At 40.2% G+C, this 17,869-nt stretch overlaps 1 protein-coding gene across 9 annotated transcripts in view; it reads right to left on the bottom strand.

Annotated features, from left to right (window-relative positions):
- Positions 1–17,869, bottom strand: part of Eif4enif1 (eukaryotic translation initiation factor 4E nuclear import factor 1) — a 42,246-nt gene that overhangs the window by 19,681 nt on the left and 4,696 nt on the right. For all 9 annotated transcript variants that reach the window (XM_006514842.4, NM_001166548.1, NM_023743.2 and 6 more), the window contains exons 3-7: positions 11,575–11,648; positions 9,189–9,316; positions 4,378–4,664; positions 3,614–3,815; positions 101–276 (exon numbers count right to left, since the gene is read on the bottom strand). In XM_006514842.4, coding sequence (XP_006514905.1) covers positions 101–276; positions 3,614–3,815; positions 4,378–4,664; positions 9,189–9,316; positions 11,575–11,648 — 867 coding nt within the window. The remainder of the gene's footprint in view (positions 1–100; positions 277–3,613; positions 3,816–4,377; positions 4,665–9,188; positions 9,317–11,574; positions 11,649–17,869) is intronic.

The following is a 17,869-nucleotide window of genomic DNA, read 5'->3' as shown; positions in this document are numbered from 1 at the left end:
ACATTTCATTCAGTCTTCGTACTTGCACAGCAAGGCTTTTATGTACTGAGTCATCCTCTAACCCCTCCATCCATGTTTGCAAATGTGTTGTTACACTCACCGAAGCCAAGCATGGCACCTTATCAAGGTTAAAGAATTCATTAAAGTCAAATTCTCCTGGGGACTGCTCAGGTAGGATGACATCCCTTGGAACTTCCTGATCAGCAGAGGGCTCCTGGGCCAGAATGACTTCCACCTCGTCCTCTTCAGCCACCCCTCCATTGCACTCCACTATGCCTGAAAACAAAACCAAGACAGAAACCACCTGTTCAGGTACATAGCCCAGTCTTACTCTGTGCCTGTAACCATCAATATACACGCAGAAGACACACATGACTGTAAACAGACTTCTTCTGTAGGTACAACACTTCTTATAATAAATCATTTAGTATCTTTTCTCTGAGAACTGGAAGAGAAAAAAGCCTTTGCTAAGTAGCCAGAACACTAACAGAGCAGGAAAAGGACTGTGGTCCCACTCTTAAACATGTCAAATCTTCTATAGTATAGCGGGGTTTTTTAAAAAAAGAAAAAATTATATTTAGTTAGTTAGCTCTGTGTGTGTGTGTATTGTATGGCACGATGTGTGCAGGTATCTGGAAGGCCAGAGAAGAGGGCACTGGCTCCCTCTTGGGGAGTTAGTAACATATACATGTGTTTTTGAGCTGCTTGATGTGGGTAACTTAAGCCTCTAAAGCAATTATTTGAAACTGTTTATGCATTCATCTGGTATCACTGTATGTGGGCAATTTTTACTTGTCTATAAGGTTGGCTATAGTCCACTACCAATGTAAAGTTTGACTGTTACTCCTTCTAGAAAACCTACCCTGCCTTGAAAAAAAATGTAATAAGTACACTGATCTCCCCTTTATAAAATACTAGTATTTATTACAGCAATTCTCTACTGAGACAGATCTTTACAGGCTGATAACCTACGCTAATCAGCTCTGTCTTATTCTTCAATACCAGGAATATCTGAATATCAGTAATGCCCACTTTTTTTAGTTTTAGGCAAAATATGACCAAAACAGAAAGAAATCAAACAAACAAAAAAACAAGACAAAACCCCCAAACCCACTTATTTGCAAGTGCTTAAAACACACATACACAGTGGCAGGCCTGCACGCATGCACACACACACATCAACACAACATCATCATGGCTCAGTGGCTAAGAGCACACACTGCTCATCCTGAGGATGTTGGGTTCAGATTCTTGCACCTGTATCAGGAATCAAAACTGCCTGTTGATGAAGCACTTCAGGCCTCGGAGTGCATACGTGTATATATACAAACAAATGAAAAAGAGCAAAGTTGAAAACCCTAACCCAATACAAAACAAAGCATGTACGAACCCCTCAGTTCAATTCCCCTCCTCTGCATAAAACTGAGCCTACTAGCACATGCCTGTAATTTCAGAACTCAGGTGGAGGAAGGAAAACCGGAAGATCAAAGTTATCCATGATTACATTTCCAAGTCAGATCCTACGTCAAAAAAAAAAAAAAAAAAAAAAAAAAAAAACAAACGGCTCAGCTGTTAAGAGCACTGATTGTTCTTTCAGAGGTCCTGAGTTCAATTCTCTGCGACCACAAGGTGGCTCACAACCATCTCTTATGGATCTGATGCCTCCTTCTGGTGTGTCAGAAGATAGCAACAGTGCACTCAATTACATAAAATAAATAAGTAAATCTTAAAAATAAAACAAAACAAAAAAAGCCAACCAAAAAAGCAAACCCCAAACAAACAGAAAACCAACGAAGGACTAAGGATATCCCTCAGTGGTAGAGTATTTGCTTTACAAGTTCAAGGACCTGGCTCTATCTTTAGTACAGCAATAACACAAAAGCAACTGAAGAGAAACACTGCTGGGTTGGGATGTAGCTCAGACTAGAGTGCCTGCCCAGTATACATGAAGGCTCTGAGTTAATAATACCTCCAGCAATACACACATAAAATACATTAAGAAAACAAACAATAATGGCCTTGGTGACAAATCTATAAGCCCAGTACTAATGATTATGGTGCAGTACAGTCTGAAGCCACCCTCAGCTACACACTGGGTTTGGTACCAGTCTGGGTTACATGAGACCTTGTCCCAGGACAAAACCCTACATGAATGGCTGACATTTGAATTTTATCTCAGTCACAGAAAACATTATTTTCTACAGAAGCTTGGTCTCTAACATCAGTTAAACAGCCACGCTGGCTGATGCTACTTCATTCTGGTGTAGTGAGACAATGGTACCTCTCAAAGGCAATTGAGCACAATCTTCTGGGTGGTGGTGTTGGCACCCGGTTTTAATCCTAGCACTTAGGTGGTAGAGGCAGGTAGATCTCTAAGGCTGAGGCCAGCTTGGTCTACAGAACTAGTTCCAGGACAATCCAGGCTACACAGAGAAAACCTGTCTCAAACAAGAACAAACTCAGAATCTCCCAAGTTACCTATGAATTCCCTAAACCAGAATATTAACCCATGTTAAAAGAAGAAAAAAGCCTACTGCACTTAAAGTGCACAAAAACAAAGAAAACAGAAAAGAACTGTGATGTCTCCTTTATTCTCTCTTTTAAATATATTTTATTAGCTTATTTACAAGTTTATTTTAACTTCTTTGGAAGTTGACAATAATTATCATTAAGAGCTTTCCCATTACCTAATATTTGCTAAAACAAAAAACATGTATTTTTTTCAAGTATACTTGAACTAAGTACCAAGTAGAGTCTAAGTTCTTTTTTCTATTATAAAATTTATTTTTACATTATGTACATAGGTGTTTTACCTGCATGTATGTCTGTATGTGGGTGTTGGATCACCTGGACTTAGAGTTACAGTTATAAACTATCATGTGGGTGCTAGAAATTAAATCCAGGTCCTCTGGAAAAGCAGCCAACGATCTTAACCACTGAACCATCTCTCTAGCCCAAGTTCTGAGTCCTTATTTTTTCAAAGATTTATTTATTTATTTATTTATTTATTTATTTATTTATTTATTTATTATGTATACAGTGTTCTGCCTGCATGTATACCTGTATGCCAGAAGAGGGCATCAGATCTTATTATAGATGGTTATGAGCCATCATGTGGTTGCCAGGAATTAAACTCAAGACCTCAGGAAGAAAGGCCAGTACTCTTATCCTCTGAGCCCTTTCTCCAAACTCAAACCCAAGTTTGAGTTTGTTTGTTTGTTTTAAAGATTTGTTTACTTATTATGTATACAATTTTTTTTTGTCTGTATGTATGACTACAAACCAGAATAGGGTACCAGATCTCATTACAGATGGTTGTGAGCCACCATGTGGTTGCTGGGAATTGAACTCAGGACCTCTGGAAGAGTAGATAGTACTCTTAACCTCTGAGCCATCTCTCCAACCCAAGTCTGAGTTCTTATGAGTACATTTCATAATCATGATAAATGTATACCTAAAATATTTGGCAAGCAATGTATTTACAAAGAGACCCCAAAAAATAAAGCCAGAACACTAAAAGCTTACTGTTTACAAACTGGCACCCATCACTACCTGTGCAGTTAAAACAATCCTCATGTCATTATTTCAAAACAAGTTGAAAATTGGTACTGACCTTCCTTCACAGAGGCAGTCCGTCGCCTTGTTCTTTTTCTGCCTTTGTGATCCTCCTCTAGAATCTTATCATCAAAGCCAGTCAGCTCTATGGTTTCAGACTGACTGGTGGGTCCAGCTGAAAACCATTCTGGTTCTTCCTCAGTGTATGAATCGTTTCTTCTACGCTCACCAAAGACACGTTTACTATCTCCAAACTCCCTCTGAAAAAGTACAAAGAGCAAGACTGAAAGACTGTGAAGTTTTAATGCAACACTGTAGCTGGTGTAATGAACTGATGACAGCAGCTGAAATGCAGAAGCTGTGCGGTGCATCTCAAGTGCAGCCCCACTCTTGCACTGCCATCTGAGTTCTCCATGTTTACTGTGAGTGGTCTGTGATCCCCAGCTTCTCAAAGTGACTGGGGGTTGGGGGTGGGAGGGTGTTAGGAGGATGTAATGCAGACTAGGCTCGGGCACTTGCCAACAAGTGTGCAGTCCTGGTTTTGAACCATCGTGAGAGCAACAACAGAGAAATGCAGTACAAAGGAGGTGAGTATCAAATTTCCAAGCACTTGGGACTGGAGAGATGGCTCAGCAGTTAAGAGCAGTGGCTGCTCTTCCAAGTCCTGAGTTCAATTCCCAGGAACCACATGGTGGCTCATAACTATCAGTAATGGGATTTGATGGCCTCTTTAGACAGACAGAGTACTGTATATATACTAAATAAATAAACCTTAAAAAAAAAATACAAGCACTTGAGAACAAAGGGGGTTAGAGGACAAACCCTGAAACGTTTGTCCTTGTAGTCCCTCTCTCTGTCTCGGTCTCTCAAGTCTCGCAGGTCCTTATCACTGAGACGGTGATCCTTTTCAAAGGCCCGGGCAGAAATTATCCTTCCACTGCCAATTCTTCGTCCACCAAGCAGGCGAAGTCCATCACTGTCTTTCTCCAATGGACTGCCAGATCGTCGGGAGCTAACAGCAGCTGTCACATGGCAGCCACCTCCAAAGCTTCGTCTCTGTGGGCTGAGAACAACATCTAAGTCATCTTCTTTCACTCGCTCTCGTGGATCTGAAAAGATGCCAGAAAGAGAAAGGTAAGCAAACCAACATCTTAGATACCATGTCCTCAGCAACTGGGCTCATCAACAGATTCAGGGTAAAATACCTTATTTATAGTGTGTGTATGTGTGGAGGATATCTGTGGGGACAGGCTCTTTCCTTCCTCCATGTTGTCAGTCTTTAAAGACTAAACTCAAGTTGTCAGGCTTGGCAACAAGTGCCTTTACCAATGAGATAGCGCCTTATAATTAATTTTTCACATTAAAATTTAAAATATTTTTTTTCTTCAGAGAAACAAATGTATTTCATAATAATGACTTTCTATGATTAATCTTTTTGTATAACTAAAATTTTATGAATACAAGTTTAGCTAATCTTTTGTTTATTAATAAGACAAGTATTTGAAAAAAATGCTTAAAAAGCAATAGTGAACAGATAAATATTCACACAAAAAATGAACTTTATAGTTAATTGGTATGCCTGTAAACATGGGATGCTGAAGCAGGAGTATTACTGAGTTCAAACCCAGCCAGTTTCAAAACAACAGATAACTTTAAACTTGGTTCCATATTCAATAGTTAATTTTATTGCATCTAGATGTGCAACCTAAACTATAAGAGAACTCTTTTGCTGATGGTTAGGCAAAGTGTTTTTTGAGGCACAGTAACATGAGTGTTATCCACTAAGAAAGCCTGGTAAGTGATGTTTGCTTCAAGTTTAAAACTCTTCTTTCAAGACACTATTTAGAAATTCAAGGCTGGGAGAACAAATTTCTAGGTACATTTCTCATAGAAACACAAAACCACAGCATATAAAATGGGGATGGAAGGATGGTTCATTGATTAAGAGCACTGGCTGCTCTTTCAAAGGACACAGATTCAATCCCTAGCACCCACAATGCAGCTTACAGTTGTCTGTAATTCCAGTTTCAGAGGATCCAACACACTGACAAAGACATACATGCAGGCAGAACTTCAATGTACATAAAATAAATCATAAAAAAAAACCCACAGTGATTAAAAAACAAAACACCTAATTAAAAAAAATGGACCAATGGCTGGAGAGGTTGCTCAGTGGTTAGTTAATACTCTTCTTCCAGAGGTCCTCAGTTCAATTCCCAGCACCATGTAGCAGCTCACAAACATCTCTAACTGTAGTTCATGGTATTCAATGCCCTCTCCTGTATGCATATGTACATACAGACAAAACACCATGCACATGAAATCCTTAAATCTTTCTTTTCCAGATAAGGTTTCTTTGTATAGTTCTGGTTGTCCTGGAATTCCCTCTGCAGCCCAGGCTGGCTTCAAACTCTGAGACCTGCCTGCCTCTGCCTCCCAAGAGTTGGGATTAAAGATGTGTACCAACACCGCTCAGCTCCTTAATTAAAAAAAAAAAAAAGACAAGTGAGCTGGGCATATTGTAGAATGCCTATAAACCCAGTACTTGGTAGGATACGGCAGGGACTGCTGAGTTTGAGGTCAATATGGGCACACATGTCTCAAAAAACTAAAACAACAAAAAAGTGATTGAGCAGACACTTTAGCAAAGACATGTGGATGGCACAATATAAGAGCACTATGCACCACTAGATGGCTATAATTAAGAAGACTAACAATTCCAAGTGCTACCAAGATATGGAGCAAGCAGAAAATACTGCCAACAGGAATATAAAATGACTAGCCATCTTAAAAATAAGAAGCTTATAGATTGCTGGGAATTGAACTCAGAACCTCTGGAAGAACAGCCATTACCATCTCTCCAGCCCTGGGGTAGTTTCTTAAAACACTGTATATATGTACTAGCAGTAATATTTCTAAGTATTCACTCACAAGATAAATATTCCTATATCCATGCTCATACTTACACATATATATTCACAGCAACTTTAATGAGGAAAAACTCAAATTACTATTCACAGATAAATCGATGTAATGATGAATTTATACAATGAAATATTGTTAAGCAATAAAAAGAAATGAACTACACATTCAACAACACGGATAAAGCCAGCTATAGCTCATGACACTGACCCAGGGGGATAAGGTTTGAGTCCAGCCTGACCTACAGAGTGACCTTGTTTCCAGAAGGAAGCTTCACTGAAGAAAATGTATGGAGACAGTTCTAGTCACACACAATTAGGACTCATCTAGACGGGCAGTTTATTTCTAAGGTAATGAGATGGGTTAAAAAGGAGGAAATCAAACACTAGAGCACTTATGAGAGAACAAGAATGCTTATTATTTTGATTGTGGTAAGGGTTTCATACAGATAAACATATCAGAACATCAAAAGCATGTTGTATTTAAGGGTTCTATATATTAATTCAACTTCAATAAAGGTAAGAAAAACATGTCACAAGAAGACCCACAGAGTCAACTAACCTAGAACCATGGGGGTTCACAGAGGTTAACCCTCAGGGAGCATGAAGGAGCTGGACCTAGACCCCTATACATTTGTAGCAAATGTACAGCTTGGTCTTTATGTGGGTCCTGTAACAACTGGACTAGGGGCTGTCTGGATCTCTGTTCCCCTTCCCCCTACCTGGACTCCCTGGTTGGGTCTCAATAGGAAAGGATGTAGCTACTAGACCTCTGCTGGGACTAGATGCTTGGTACCCAAGGGGAGCTCCACTTCTCTGAGAAGGGGAGGGGCAATGGAGGATGGATTTATGAGGGTAGGACTGGGAAGAGAGGAGGGAGGGGAGCATATATATATGTGTGTGTGTGTGTATGTATGTATGTGTGTGCATATATATATATATAAATAAAAACTTATTTTTTAAAAAGAAAGAAAAAGCCAGGCGGTGGTGGTGCACCCCTTTAATCCCAGCACTCGGGAGGCAGAGGCAGGCGGATTTCTGAGTTCGAGGCCAGCCTGGTCTACAAAGTGAGTTCCAGGACAGCCAGGGCTACACAGAGAAACCCTGTCCCAAAAAACCAAAAAAAAAAAAAAAAAAAAAAAAAGAAAGAAAGAAAGAAAGAAAGAAAGAAAAAGAAATAGAAAAGCATGTCACAAAAAAACTAACCTGAAGCAGAGCCCAAGTAAGAAAAAACTGTTTTAGCCTCTTTTTTTTTTTTTAAAAAAAAACCAAACAGCTCTTTGTCTTATTTTAATTATTTTTCAGTGTCTTAACATTCAAAGTCACAGAGACCTGCCTGCTTTCTACCTCCCGAGTGCTGGGATTAAAGACATAAACGACTAGCCCTCCACAAATAGTTCTTTCCAGAAGGTGAGACAGGGTCTCATTTAGACCAGTCTCTAACTATGTATAACTGAGGATAAGTTCAAACTTCTGATCCTCCTGGGTGCTTAGAGGCTTGAACTACCATGCCCAATTTATTCAGTGCTAGAAATTAAACTTAGAGCTTCATGTATGCACAGTAGGTGTGATAGTTTGAATATGCTAGAACCAAGGAGTGGCACTATTTGGAGGTGTGGCCTTGGAGGAAGTGTGTCACTTAGTGAGACTTTTTTTTTTGGTTTTTCGAGATAGGGTTTCTCTGTGTAGCCCTAGCTGTCCTGGAACTCACTCTGTAGACCAGGCTGGCCTCGAACTCAGAAATCTGCCTGCCTCTGCCTCCCAAGTCAAGGGACTAAAGGTGTGCACCACCAATGTTCTGCTGTGTGTGTGAGACTTTAAGACCCTCCTCCTAACCACGTGGGAACCAGTGGGAACCAGTCTTCTCCTAATGGACTTCAGATGAAGACACTCAAGTTCTCCCTGCATCATGCTTGCCTGGATGCTGCCATGCCCCCCTGCCTTAATGATAATGGACTGAACCTCTGAGCCTATAAGCCAGTTCCTATTAAATGCTGTCCTTACAGGAGTTGCTGTGGTCATGGTGTCTGTTCACAGCAGCAAAACCCTAAGACAGGAGACAAGCATACTACCATCTGCACTATATCCCCAGCTGTCTTAGTTTATTTTCCTAGTGCTGTGATAAAAGGTACTGAACAACTTAAGGGAGAAGGGGCTTATTCTGGCTCATAGTTCAAGGATACAGTCCATAATAGCAAAAAAGTCAAGGCAGCAACAGCTTCAAACAACTGGTCACATTTAAGACAGAATCATGAAGCAGACATGAATGAATGTGTGCTCACTTTCTCCATTTCATATAAATCCCCAGAGAATAGTCCCACCACAGTTAAAACAGGTTTTCTCATATCAATCAGTTAACCTAATGAAGACAATCCCTCACAGGCAGCACTAAGGCTAAATAAACAATCCCTGCTCGTGTCCTGGACGCTTGTCGTCTAGGTGATTCCACATGTATTAAGCTGTCAAACACTTGCACACCAGCAAAGACAATGGTACTTTAGAATTCAAATGCACATAGCCCAACTTGCCACAGTTATAGGAAGATTATTACTATGATTTTATTCTGCTCATTATGAAAAATACAGCTGGTAAATGAAGTTTCTGATGACATTTCTCTCTGATATGTAAAACACTAGGGGCTAAGAAAGAAACCAGCAGCCAGGAACACATTCTTCAAATCACACTACCATTAATAAATGCTTGTACACTTACCTGCTATTCTGCGCACCAGAGAAGGTCGATCGGATTCTGACTCTTTCTTCAGACTTTCCACTGGTGAGCTCCGCCCCGAGGCTGGGTAGAGAGAGGCATGCCACTTCTCAGGGTCCCAGACACCATCACTACAGGTTAGAGGATAGCATTAGTTAGGGTTTGAAGATTACTTCTAATAGGATCTACTTTATAAATTTCTTTAGGTTACATGATAACCATGGCTGCTTCAAAATAATTACCCTATTCAAGATGAAAGCAGAAACAGTTAATACCTGAATATGGTTTGTTTCAGATAACATAACACCGACAGGTACTTGAAAAACAGGAGTCTGTATACAAATGAAACTGACAGTCCAGAACTCCTGGGCTCTATATGAACTATAGTAACTGCTCCACACAAAGATCTTTCCCAAGTTCTGTAGAGGTGTTTATTGTTGTTGTTGTTGGTTTTTTTTTTTTTTTTTTTTTTTTTTTGACCAGAAGTAACTCCTAGAAAGTATGGTGTATATGTTTCTAGAACTTTTTTTTGTTGGTTTGGGTTTGTTGTTATTTTGAGACAGAGTCTCAATATATAACCCTGGTGGGACTGGAACTTACTATGTAGACCAACCAGGCTGGCCTCAGATTTACACCGATCCTCTTGTCCCTAACTCCTGAGTGCTGGGATTAAATGCATGCAGCACCATACTGGGCTAGAACTACCATGTGTAATCTCTGGTTTTTCCTAAGACAGCTCTTATTATTTTTTTTTTTTTTCCTGTTTCCTGGGGATTAGACCTACTGGCTCTAGCTGCTTTATACCGTTAGCCATGAACACTACTTGAAAAACATGTTAACAGTTCTCAAGCCCTCACAACAGGGAGATACTTTCCACCTTCTAGGGTGTCTGTGTGGCATCCAAGAAGCACTCACTCTCTGCTTCACTGTCACTAGGCACAATATCTACTTTAGCATAAAAGCTAATATGTCTGCTTATAACTCTATTTTATGGGAAGAAATAAGTTGTAATAATAAAATTTGAAGTATACAGAGGCTTTACAATTTTAATGAAAAAACAATCCTATCTGAGACCTATGAAAATTCCTAGCCAATCAAAACAGCCACTGTTCAGGTATCATCACCATCAGGACAATGTGGTGACTTGTCTAGATTCTACAGGCTTTCTCAACAGCCTGTATATAGATTTTAAAAGTCTGTCCAGAGAGAAGATGTAGCTTAATGATAAAAACATTCACCTTGGCCTTGGGTTCCACCCCTAGCACTAGGGGTGTGGGTATGTGGCACAATGAACCAAGAAAATTAAACATGTCACTTGATAAGTAAAAACAGTGGCCCACATGTTATTAAGAAATTACTAAGATTGCCAGGCATGTTGGCCCATACCTTTTTTCTCAGCACTTGGGATGCAGAGACAAGCAGATCTCTGTAATTTGAGGCCAGCATGGTTTACAGAGGAAGGGCTATGTAAAAAGATCTTGTCTCAAAAACAAAACAAAAACCCCCAAACAATCCTTCCCCACAACAACAACAAAAAGAAAGTACTAAGGTAACCTTAGGAAACATAATAGGAGGGCTGCAGAGATGGCTCAGCAGTTAAGAGCACCGACTGCTCTTCCGAAGGTCCTGAGTTCAAATCCCAGCAACCACATGGTGGCTCACAACCATCTGTAATGGGATCTAATGCCCTCTTCTGGAGTGTCTGAAGACACCAACAGTGTACTCATATAAATAAATAAACCTTAGGAAAAAAAAAAAAGAAAAAAAGAAATATAATGTAGTATTATTGTATATTTTCAGATCATTTTTAGCTAGCTTATTCAAACCAAAGCCCTTTGCTTTTTCTCAAGGAACCTAAAACACAAGGGCTTTGGGATAAAGGTCTCAAAGCCCTCCTTCAACTTCTCCACAGCACAAAGTTAAAGAAGTGAAAACACAGCAAGAGAACCACAGGTCTGGGGAAAAAACTCTGGCATGAAGACTCCTGGATTTAAATCCGCTCTGTGACTGTAACCAAGGCATTCTGTAGTTGTAGTTTCAGTACTGGTTAGTTGATGGCCATGCTATTAACCCTTGAAAGACCTTCAGTCATAGTGCTACTAAAACAACAACTTTCCAACAATGGAATTCTTTTCATTTAAATAAAGTTTTATTTACTTACTTTTAAATTTACTTTGAAGATTTAACTTAAACGTATGTATGAGTTCAAGTGTTCACAATGGCCAGGGGTGTCAGATACCCCTGAACCTGGAGTTGACAGGTTATGGTGATCCACCTGGTTGGTGTAGGTGCTAAGAACTCAACCTCCGTCCACTGAAAAAGCAGATGCTTAACTGCTGAGCCATCACTCTAGCCCCAATAATGCGATTCTTAACAGTAACACTCATACCTGTCATATTTTTCAGAGAGGCATGATGGCCTCTGCTTGGAGTATGGACGTTCTTTTATATCCAAGAGCTCCTCCTAAAAAGAAAAATCACATGAAAAATTTGAACTACATTTCTCAGGCCACATATTTCCAATTTACTTTTCTTCTGTGCATCTACTTTAAACATTTTATGTTAAGTTTTTTGGAAGGGAAGGCAGGGAGAGATTTGAGACAAGTTCTCTAGACTGGCTTTGAACTAATAATGCTCAGCCCCTGCTTCCAGAGTGCTGAGATCACAGGTGTGGCTTTCACACGATTCTTACAATTTTGGACTTAAAATTCCAAAAGGACTAGAATTGGATCAAGGAATTGATAAGACGCTCAAACAAGATTATCTTTATGACTAGAATTAAAGACATGTACCTCTATACCTAACTCAAAGGTCCTTAATTCATTGATATCCTTAATTATTTTGTGCCCAAACAGTTCCAGATTTTGTCAGTGGGAACTTCAAGTGGGCTCTATGTCCACAGCTCTAGTGAAACAATCACTGCCTTCTGCAGGCTACAGCAGTACACACTTGGAACCCCAGCACTCATGAGGCTGAGAGGTGTTTCAGGCCAGCCTAGGCTATATAATGGGACTGAGTCCAAAAGTAATAAATAAATGGTCAACATCGCCTTTCTGGTTTATCTTGTGTCCATCCTGACTCACTCTGGAGCCAGCCATTACTATGAGTAACTCTAGTTCCTTGAAGTGTGGAATGGTACTAAAAGTCAAGGCCTAGGATCTGGGTATACTCTCAGTTGCTTGTTATTTTAAGTCCTTTTATCAGAATCACAAAGTACATCCATCAATATATGTATTCATAAACTATTATTAATACACATACCTGCTTATAGAAATGATTAGCCACAAACTGTTCCGTCTTATTAGAACACAATCATTTATAAAAAACAAATTACACTGCCATTTATTAACTTTTTTATGAATACAATGCTCCAAATGCTTTGCAGAACATAGCAGGTCCCACTACTAAGTGACTTCTACTACTTAACTACTAAGGTACCTTTTCAGTTCTGAAAGACAATGCATGATGCTTCTTAAATCCTGGGCTAAAAATGGAAGGCAACTCCTAGCCTGCAGTAATCATTGCACACAAGAACATCACGAATTCACAAAGTGTCTTTTTTTGTTTTTCGAGACAGGGTTTCTCTGTCTATCACTGGCTGTCCTGAAACTCACTCTGTAGACCAGGCTGGCCTCAAACTCAGAAATCCGCCTGCCTCTGCCTCCTGAGGGCTGGGATTAAAGGTGTGTGCCACCATGCCCTGCTACAAAATGTTGTATGTGTGAAGCCTCAAAACGATTTTTGGGACAGCAAATTGCCCTATGACCAGAAGACACTGTACTCTTAAAATCAGGCTATGTGGTGAGAACGACATCGTATACCTGCAATCCTAGTACTCAGGAGGTAGAGGCAGGATGAATACAAAACAGCATGAACTATCACACGGTGAGATCTGTCTCAAAACCTGAGACTGGGGGCTGGAGAGATGGTTCAGTGGTTAAGAGACAACAAACCACCCATGGTGTCATCATACCTCTACCATACAGGCAATTTAATCCATTTAGGATACACTTATAAATCATTGATTTTTTTTTTGTTTGTTTGTTTTCTTTTGTTTTGAGACAGTGTCTTACTAGGTAGCTTTGGCTGTCCTAAAACTCATTATGTAAATCAGGCTGGCCTCTAAGTCACAAAGATCCACCTACCTCTGGCTCCTGAGTACTGGATTAAAGGCATGCCCCTCCAGGCACAGTATGAACTACTGTGGTCCATACCTCCACCTCTCCAAACTGTTTCTCTGTATAACCCTTGTGGTCCTGGAACTCCACACACCATGTTGGCTTTGAACTCATAGAGATCCACTTGCCTCTGCCTCCTGAGGACTGGGACTAAAGGCCTGCACCGTCACTGTCCACCCAGCAGAAACTCTTTGAGATCTAGAGGCTATAGCTTTCTGGTTTTTTGAGTAGAGGGCTTAGAACACAGCTCAGTAGCAGAGCACTTGCCAAGCATTCATAGACCCGAGTTCAATCCCTAGTACACCACCTCCCCCAAATGCAAACCCAAAATTTCCAGTAGAAAGGGAAAGGAATTTAGAAAATACAAAACTGCAAATTTCTGCTACTAGAATTCAAAGACTATTACAATCCTCCCCAAATGCTGAACTCAGAACCCTACTTTACTACTAAACCAAAGACAATATACCTCACACTTAAATGCATATTGTCAATAAACAAACCCAAACCAAAAATACAAACAAACAAACAAACAAATCAATCAATCAATCAATATGGGGGAGTTTTGTTTGTAATGCTTTTCCCCAGGAGATAAAGAGTTTAATAAAAATAACCCACAAACACATTAGAGAGAGTGGCTCTGTTGATGCACACTCGCAATCCACACACAGCCAGGCTACAAAGGAAGAGCCTGAGTTTGGAGCCATCTTGGGCTGTAAGATCTTGTCTCAACAAACCACCACCACCACCACCACCACCACTGCCACCACACTATGCTACTGCCAACACCAAAACCCAAAAATACCCAAAAGCACACAGAAAAACAAACACAAAGCAAAAAGGTACCTCCTTCCATAAACAATAAAATTCCAATTAATGGGATTGGAGAGATGGCTCAAGGGTTAAAAGCATTGGCTGACCTTCCAGAGGACCCCAGTTCAATTCCCAGCACCCACACAGCAGCTCACAGTTATCTGTGACTCAAAGTTCCAGTAGTCTCAACTCCTTTATACAGACATATATCTAAGTCAAACATCAAATGTACATTCATAAAAAAAAATAAAAAAAAACAAACCCCAAATTAACATAGGTTACAAAAAGCTTTATAAAAAAATAAATAAGTAAAAGTAAAATCAAGGGTGTGGTGAATGGCTCATTGGGTAAAGGTTAATTTCAATCCTGGCACATACATAGTAAAAGGGGAACTGACTCCCATATAATCCTCTTTGGCTCCCATACATATATATGCAAGCATGCATAATTTTTTTCAAAAAGAGAGAAACAAGAACCTGAAAAAATAATTACAACTAAATGTAATATAGTATCCTCAAAACAACCCTTAAGTGCTGTATTAGTTTTTTTTAAAAAATGTGTTGGGAGCTGGAGAAATGGCTCAGCAATTAAGAGCACTGACTGTTCTTATAGGTCTGAGTTCAAATCCCAGCAACCACATGGTGGCTCACAACCATCTATAATGGGATCTAATGCCCTCTTCTGGTTTGTCTGAAAACAGTAACAGTGTACTCATATACATGAAACAAATACATAAATCTTTACCCGCCCCAAAAAAAGTGTTAGGAATGAGATGGGGACGGGGGGAGGGTAGAGTGTGGGGATGGGGAAAAGCACTCAGAAGGCAGAGGCAGGTGGATTTCTGTGAGTTCATGGAGTGAATTCCAGGACAATTAGTACCACACAGAGAAATCTTATCTAAAAAAACAACAAAAAAAGTGAAATAAAGACTTCATCTAGTAACAACAGTATCTTTGGCTCCTCAGTCATAACAAATGTACTAAAATACCAAAAAGCCAATAGAGTAAATGAACTAAAGGGCATATGGGAAACCTCTATGTATAGGAAAACTAACTAAAATTGTAATCAAAGGGCAGGGGCTGTAGCTCACTGTCCTCTCCCCTCACTTCCTAGAAACCATTGATCTACTTTGTACCAGCATAGATTTCCCTGTCAGAACACTTTATATATATGGAATTGTAATAATAATAATTGGGATTTTTAGGTGGGCAGAAGCCTTCTTGTTGGATTTAGAGAGCTGAAATTCAGGCAATGTCCCAAGGCATATAAAAGACTATTAGCTAAGTTAACATAGTTTACTCTTCCTTTCTCTAAAGCAGGGCCTTACTTTGTATTGTAGGTCTGGCTGGTCTTCAACTCAAGAGATCTACCTGCTTCTGCCTCCTGGATGTTGGGATTAAAACTGGATGTTGGGGGCTGGTGAGATGGCTCAGCAGGTAAGGGCACTGACTGCTCTTCTGAAGGTCCTGAGTTCAAATCCCAGCAACCACATGGTGGCTCACAACACACCCTCTTCTGGTGTGTCTGAAGTCAGCTACAGTGAACTTATGTATAATAATAAATAAATCTTTAAAAACAAACAAAACAAACACCTGGATGTTGGGATTAAAACTACATAGCTGGCAATTTCATTAAGCTTTAACATCAACTATTCCGTGAAAAGAAGCCCTTTATGGGTATTTTCAAATAAAACTTCTGATTTTGAATGAAGATGCCCGCCCACTGAAGCTGGGAATGCTTGCTCCTTCTGAGCATTTCATCAGAATGTGAGAACACTCTTCTCACACCTTACAGACTGTGGACCAAACCTCTGAATCATCCCATACATATGAGAGGATTTAGTCCTTGACTTTTCACTATTTGTACAGGTTGCTAAAACTTGACCAGGCAGAGAAACAAGCTACTAATTAACTCTCCAAACCACACACACACACACACACACACACACACAAGGAAGCTGTGTCAAGCTCCCTTAAAAATCTTGTCAAGCTTCCCAAAACAATCAATCTGGGAGATACTGACACACACTCTAGTAATCAGTGGAAAAGGAGACCATGAATAAGTCTGGATAGAAATCTAGAGCAACAAGCTCCTTACCCAAATATTTCTCTAAGAACCCCACAGGGAAGCAACATTAGCATCCTGACACTGTAAAACCACACGTGTGATAATGCATAAGGGGACAAAAGATGACTCTTTTTGTAAAATGAATTTCATTCTTTCTGTTGAGTCAGGGTCTCTATTACATAGCACTGTGAGATCTGGAACTCATTATGTAGACCAGGCTGGCTTCAAACTCATAGAGATCTACCAACCTCTGACTCTGGAGGACTGGGATTAAAGGCATGTGTGGGCTGGAGAGATGGTTCAGCGGTTAGGAGCAATAACTGCTCTTCTAAAGGTCCTGAGTTCAAATCCCAGCAAACCACATAACCATCTGTAATGATATCTGATGCTCTCTTCTGGGGTGTAGACAGCTACAGTGTACTCATATACATAAAATAAACAAGATATTAAAAAAAAAAAAAAAGAGGCATGTGCCACCACATACTGGCACTCATTTTGATTTTTTTTTTTTTTTAAAGATTTTAGCTGGGTGTGGTGGCGCACGCCTTTAATCCCAGCACTCGGGAGGCAGAGACAGACGGATTTCTGAGTTTGAGGCCAGCCTGGTCTACAAAGTGAGTTCCAGGACAATACAGAGAAACCCTGTCTCGAGAAACAAAACAAAACAAAAAAAAAGATTTATTTTACTATATCTAAGTACACTGTAGCTGTCTTCAGACACATCAGAAGAGGGCATTAGATTTCACTATAGATGGTTGTGAGCTACCATGTGGTTGCTGGGATTTGAACTCAGGACCTTTGGAAGAGCAGCCATTGCTCTTAACCGCTGAGCCACCTTCTCCAGCCTCTGATTTTGATTCTTAACAGTAACAAGTTCAGTATAAATAAGATGTTTTGCTTTTTTTTTTCTTTCTTTCAAGACAGGGTTTCCTGGTCTGCCTTTTTAAAAATCAAGACTTTAGTGCATCCAGTTCTAAGCACTCTAGAAGTGACCTATGTTCTCCCTAAAGCACGCCCTTGTCCTAACAATAGCCATTAGGTGGAGGCCCATCTCTGATCTCCTCTTCCAGTCCCTACTTTCCATGTGGCCATCAATATTGGGCTGGGCCCATCAGGCTTCTTATGGCAGTGGTCTGATACTTCACTGGAACTGATCTCAAAGATAACACAGCTTTAAAAATAGGGAATAATGGGGACTGGGAAGACAATTCAGTAGACAGGAGTACTTGCTCTGCAAACCCAAGGAGTTGAGTTTGAATCCCCTGGATTCAAAAATCAGAATATGGCTATACCCAGAATGGGGATGGAGAACAATGGATCCGATGAGCTCACTGGCCAGCCAGGCTTGTCAAAAAAATGAGCTTGTGATTCAGGGAAGGACTGTGCCTCAGGACAATAAAGCAGACAGCATATCCACACATGGGTGTCACTACCTACACACTCACACAGGTGCAACATACACACCCAACACACACAAAGACAGCAATGGGGTAAAAACACCTGTTTTAGCCAATCTGGCCAATGTCACTGATGAATGTAGCCAGCTACTAAAGGGGATGCTGGGAATAATTTGGTAGATGGTTAGCACCACACCGAGCCATACCCACCCACTCTAACCTAACAGACTTTT

Source organism: Mus musculus, chromosome 11 (genome assembly GCF_000001635.26).
Source record: "Mus musculus strain C57BL/6J chromosome 11, GRCm38.p6 C57BL/6J".
In the NCBI taxonomy this organism is placed as follows: Eukaryota; Metazoa; Chordata; class Mammalia; order Rodentia; family Muridae; genus Mus; species Mus musculus.
Note: the sequence above shows the minus strand (reverse complement) of the source record. Positions and strands in the feature narration are given on the sequence as shown.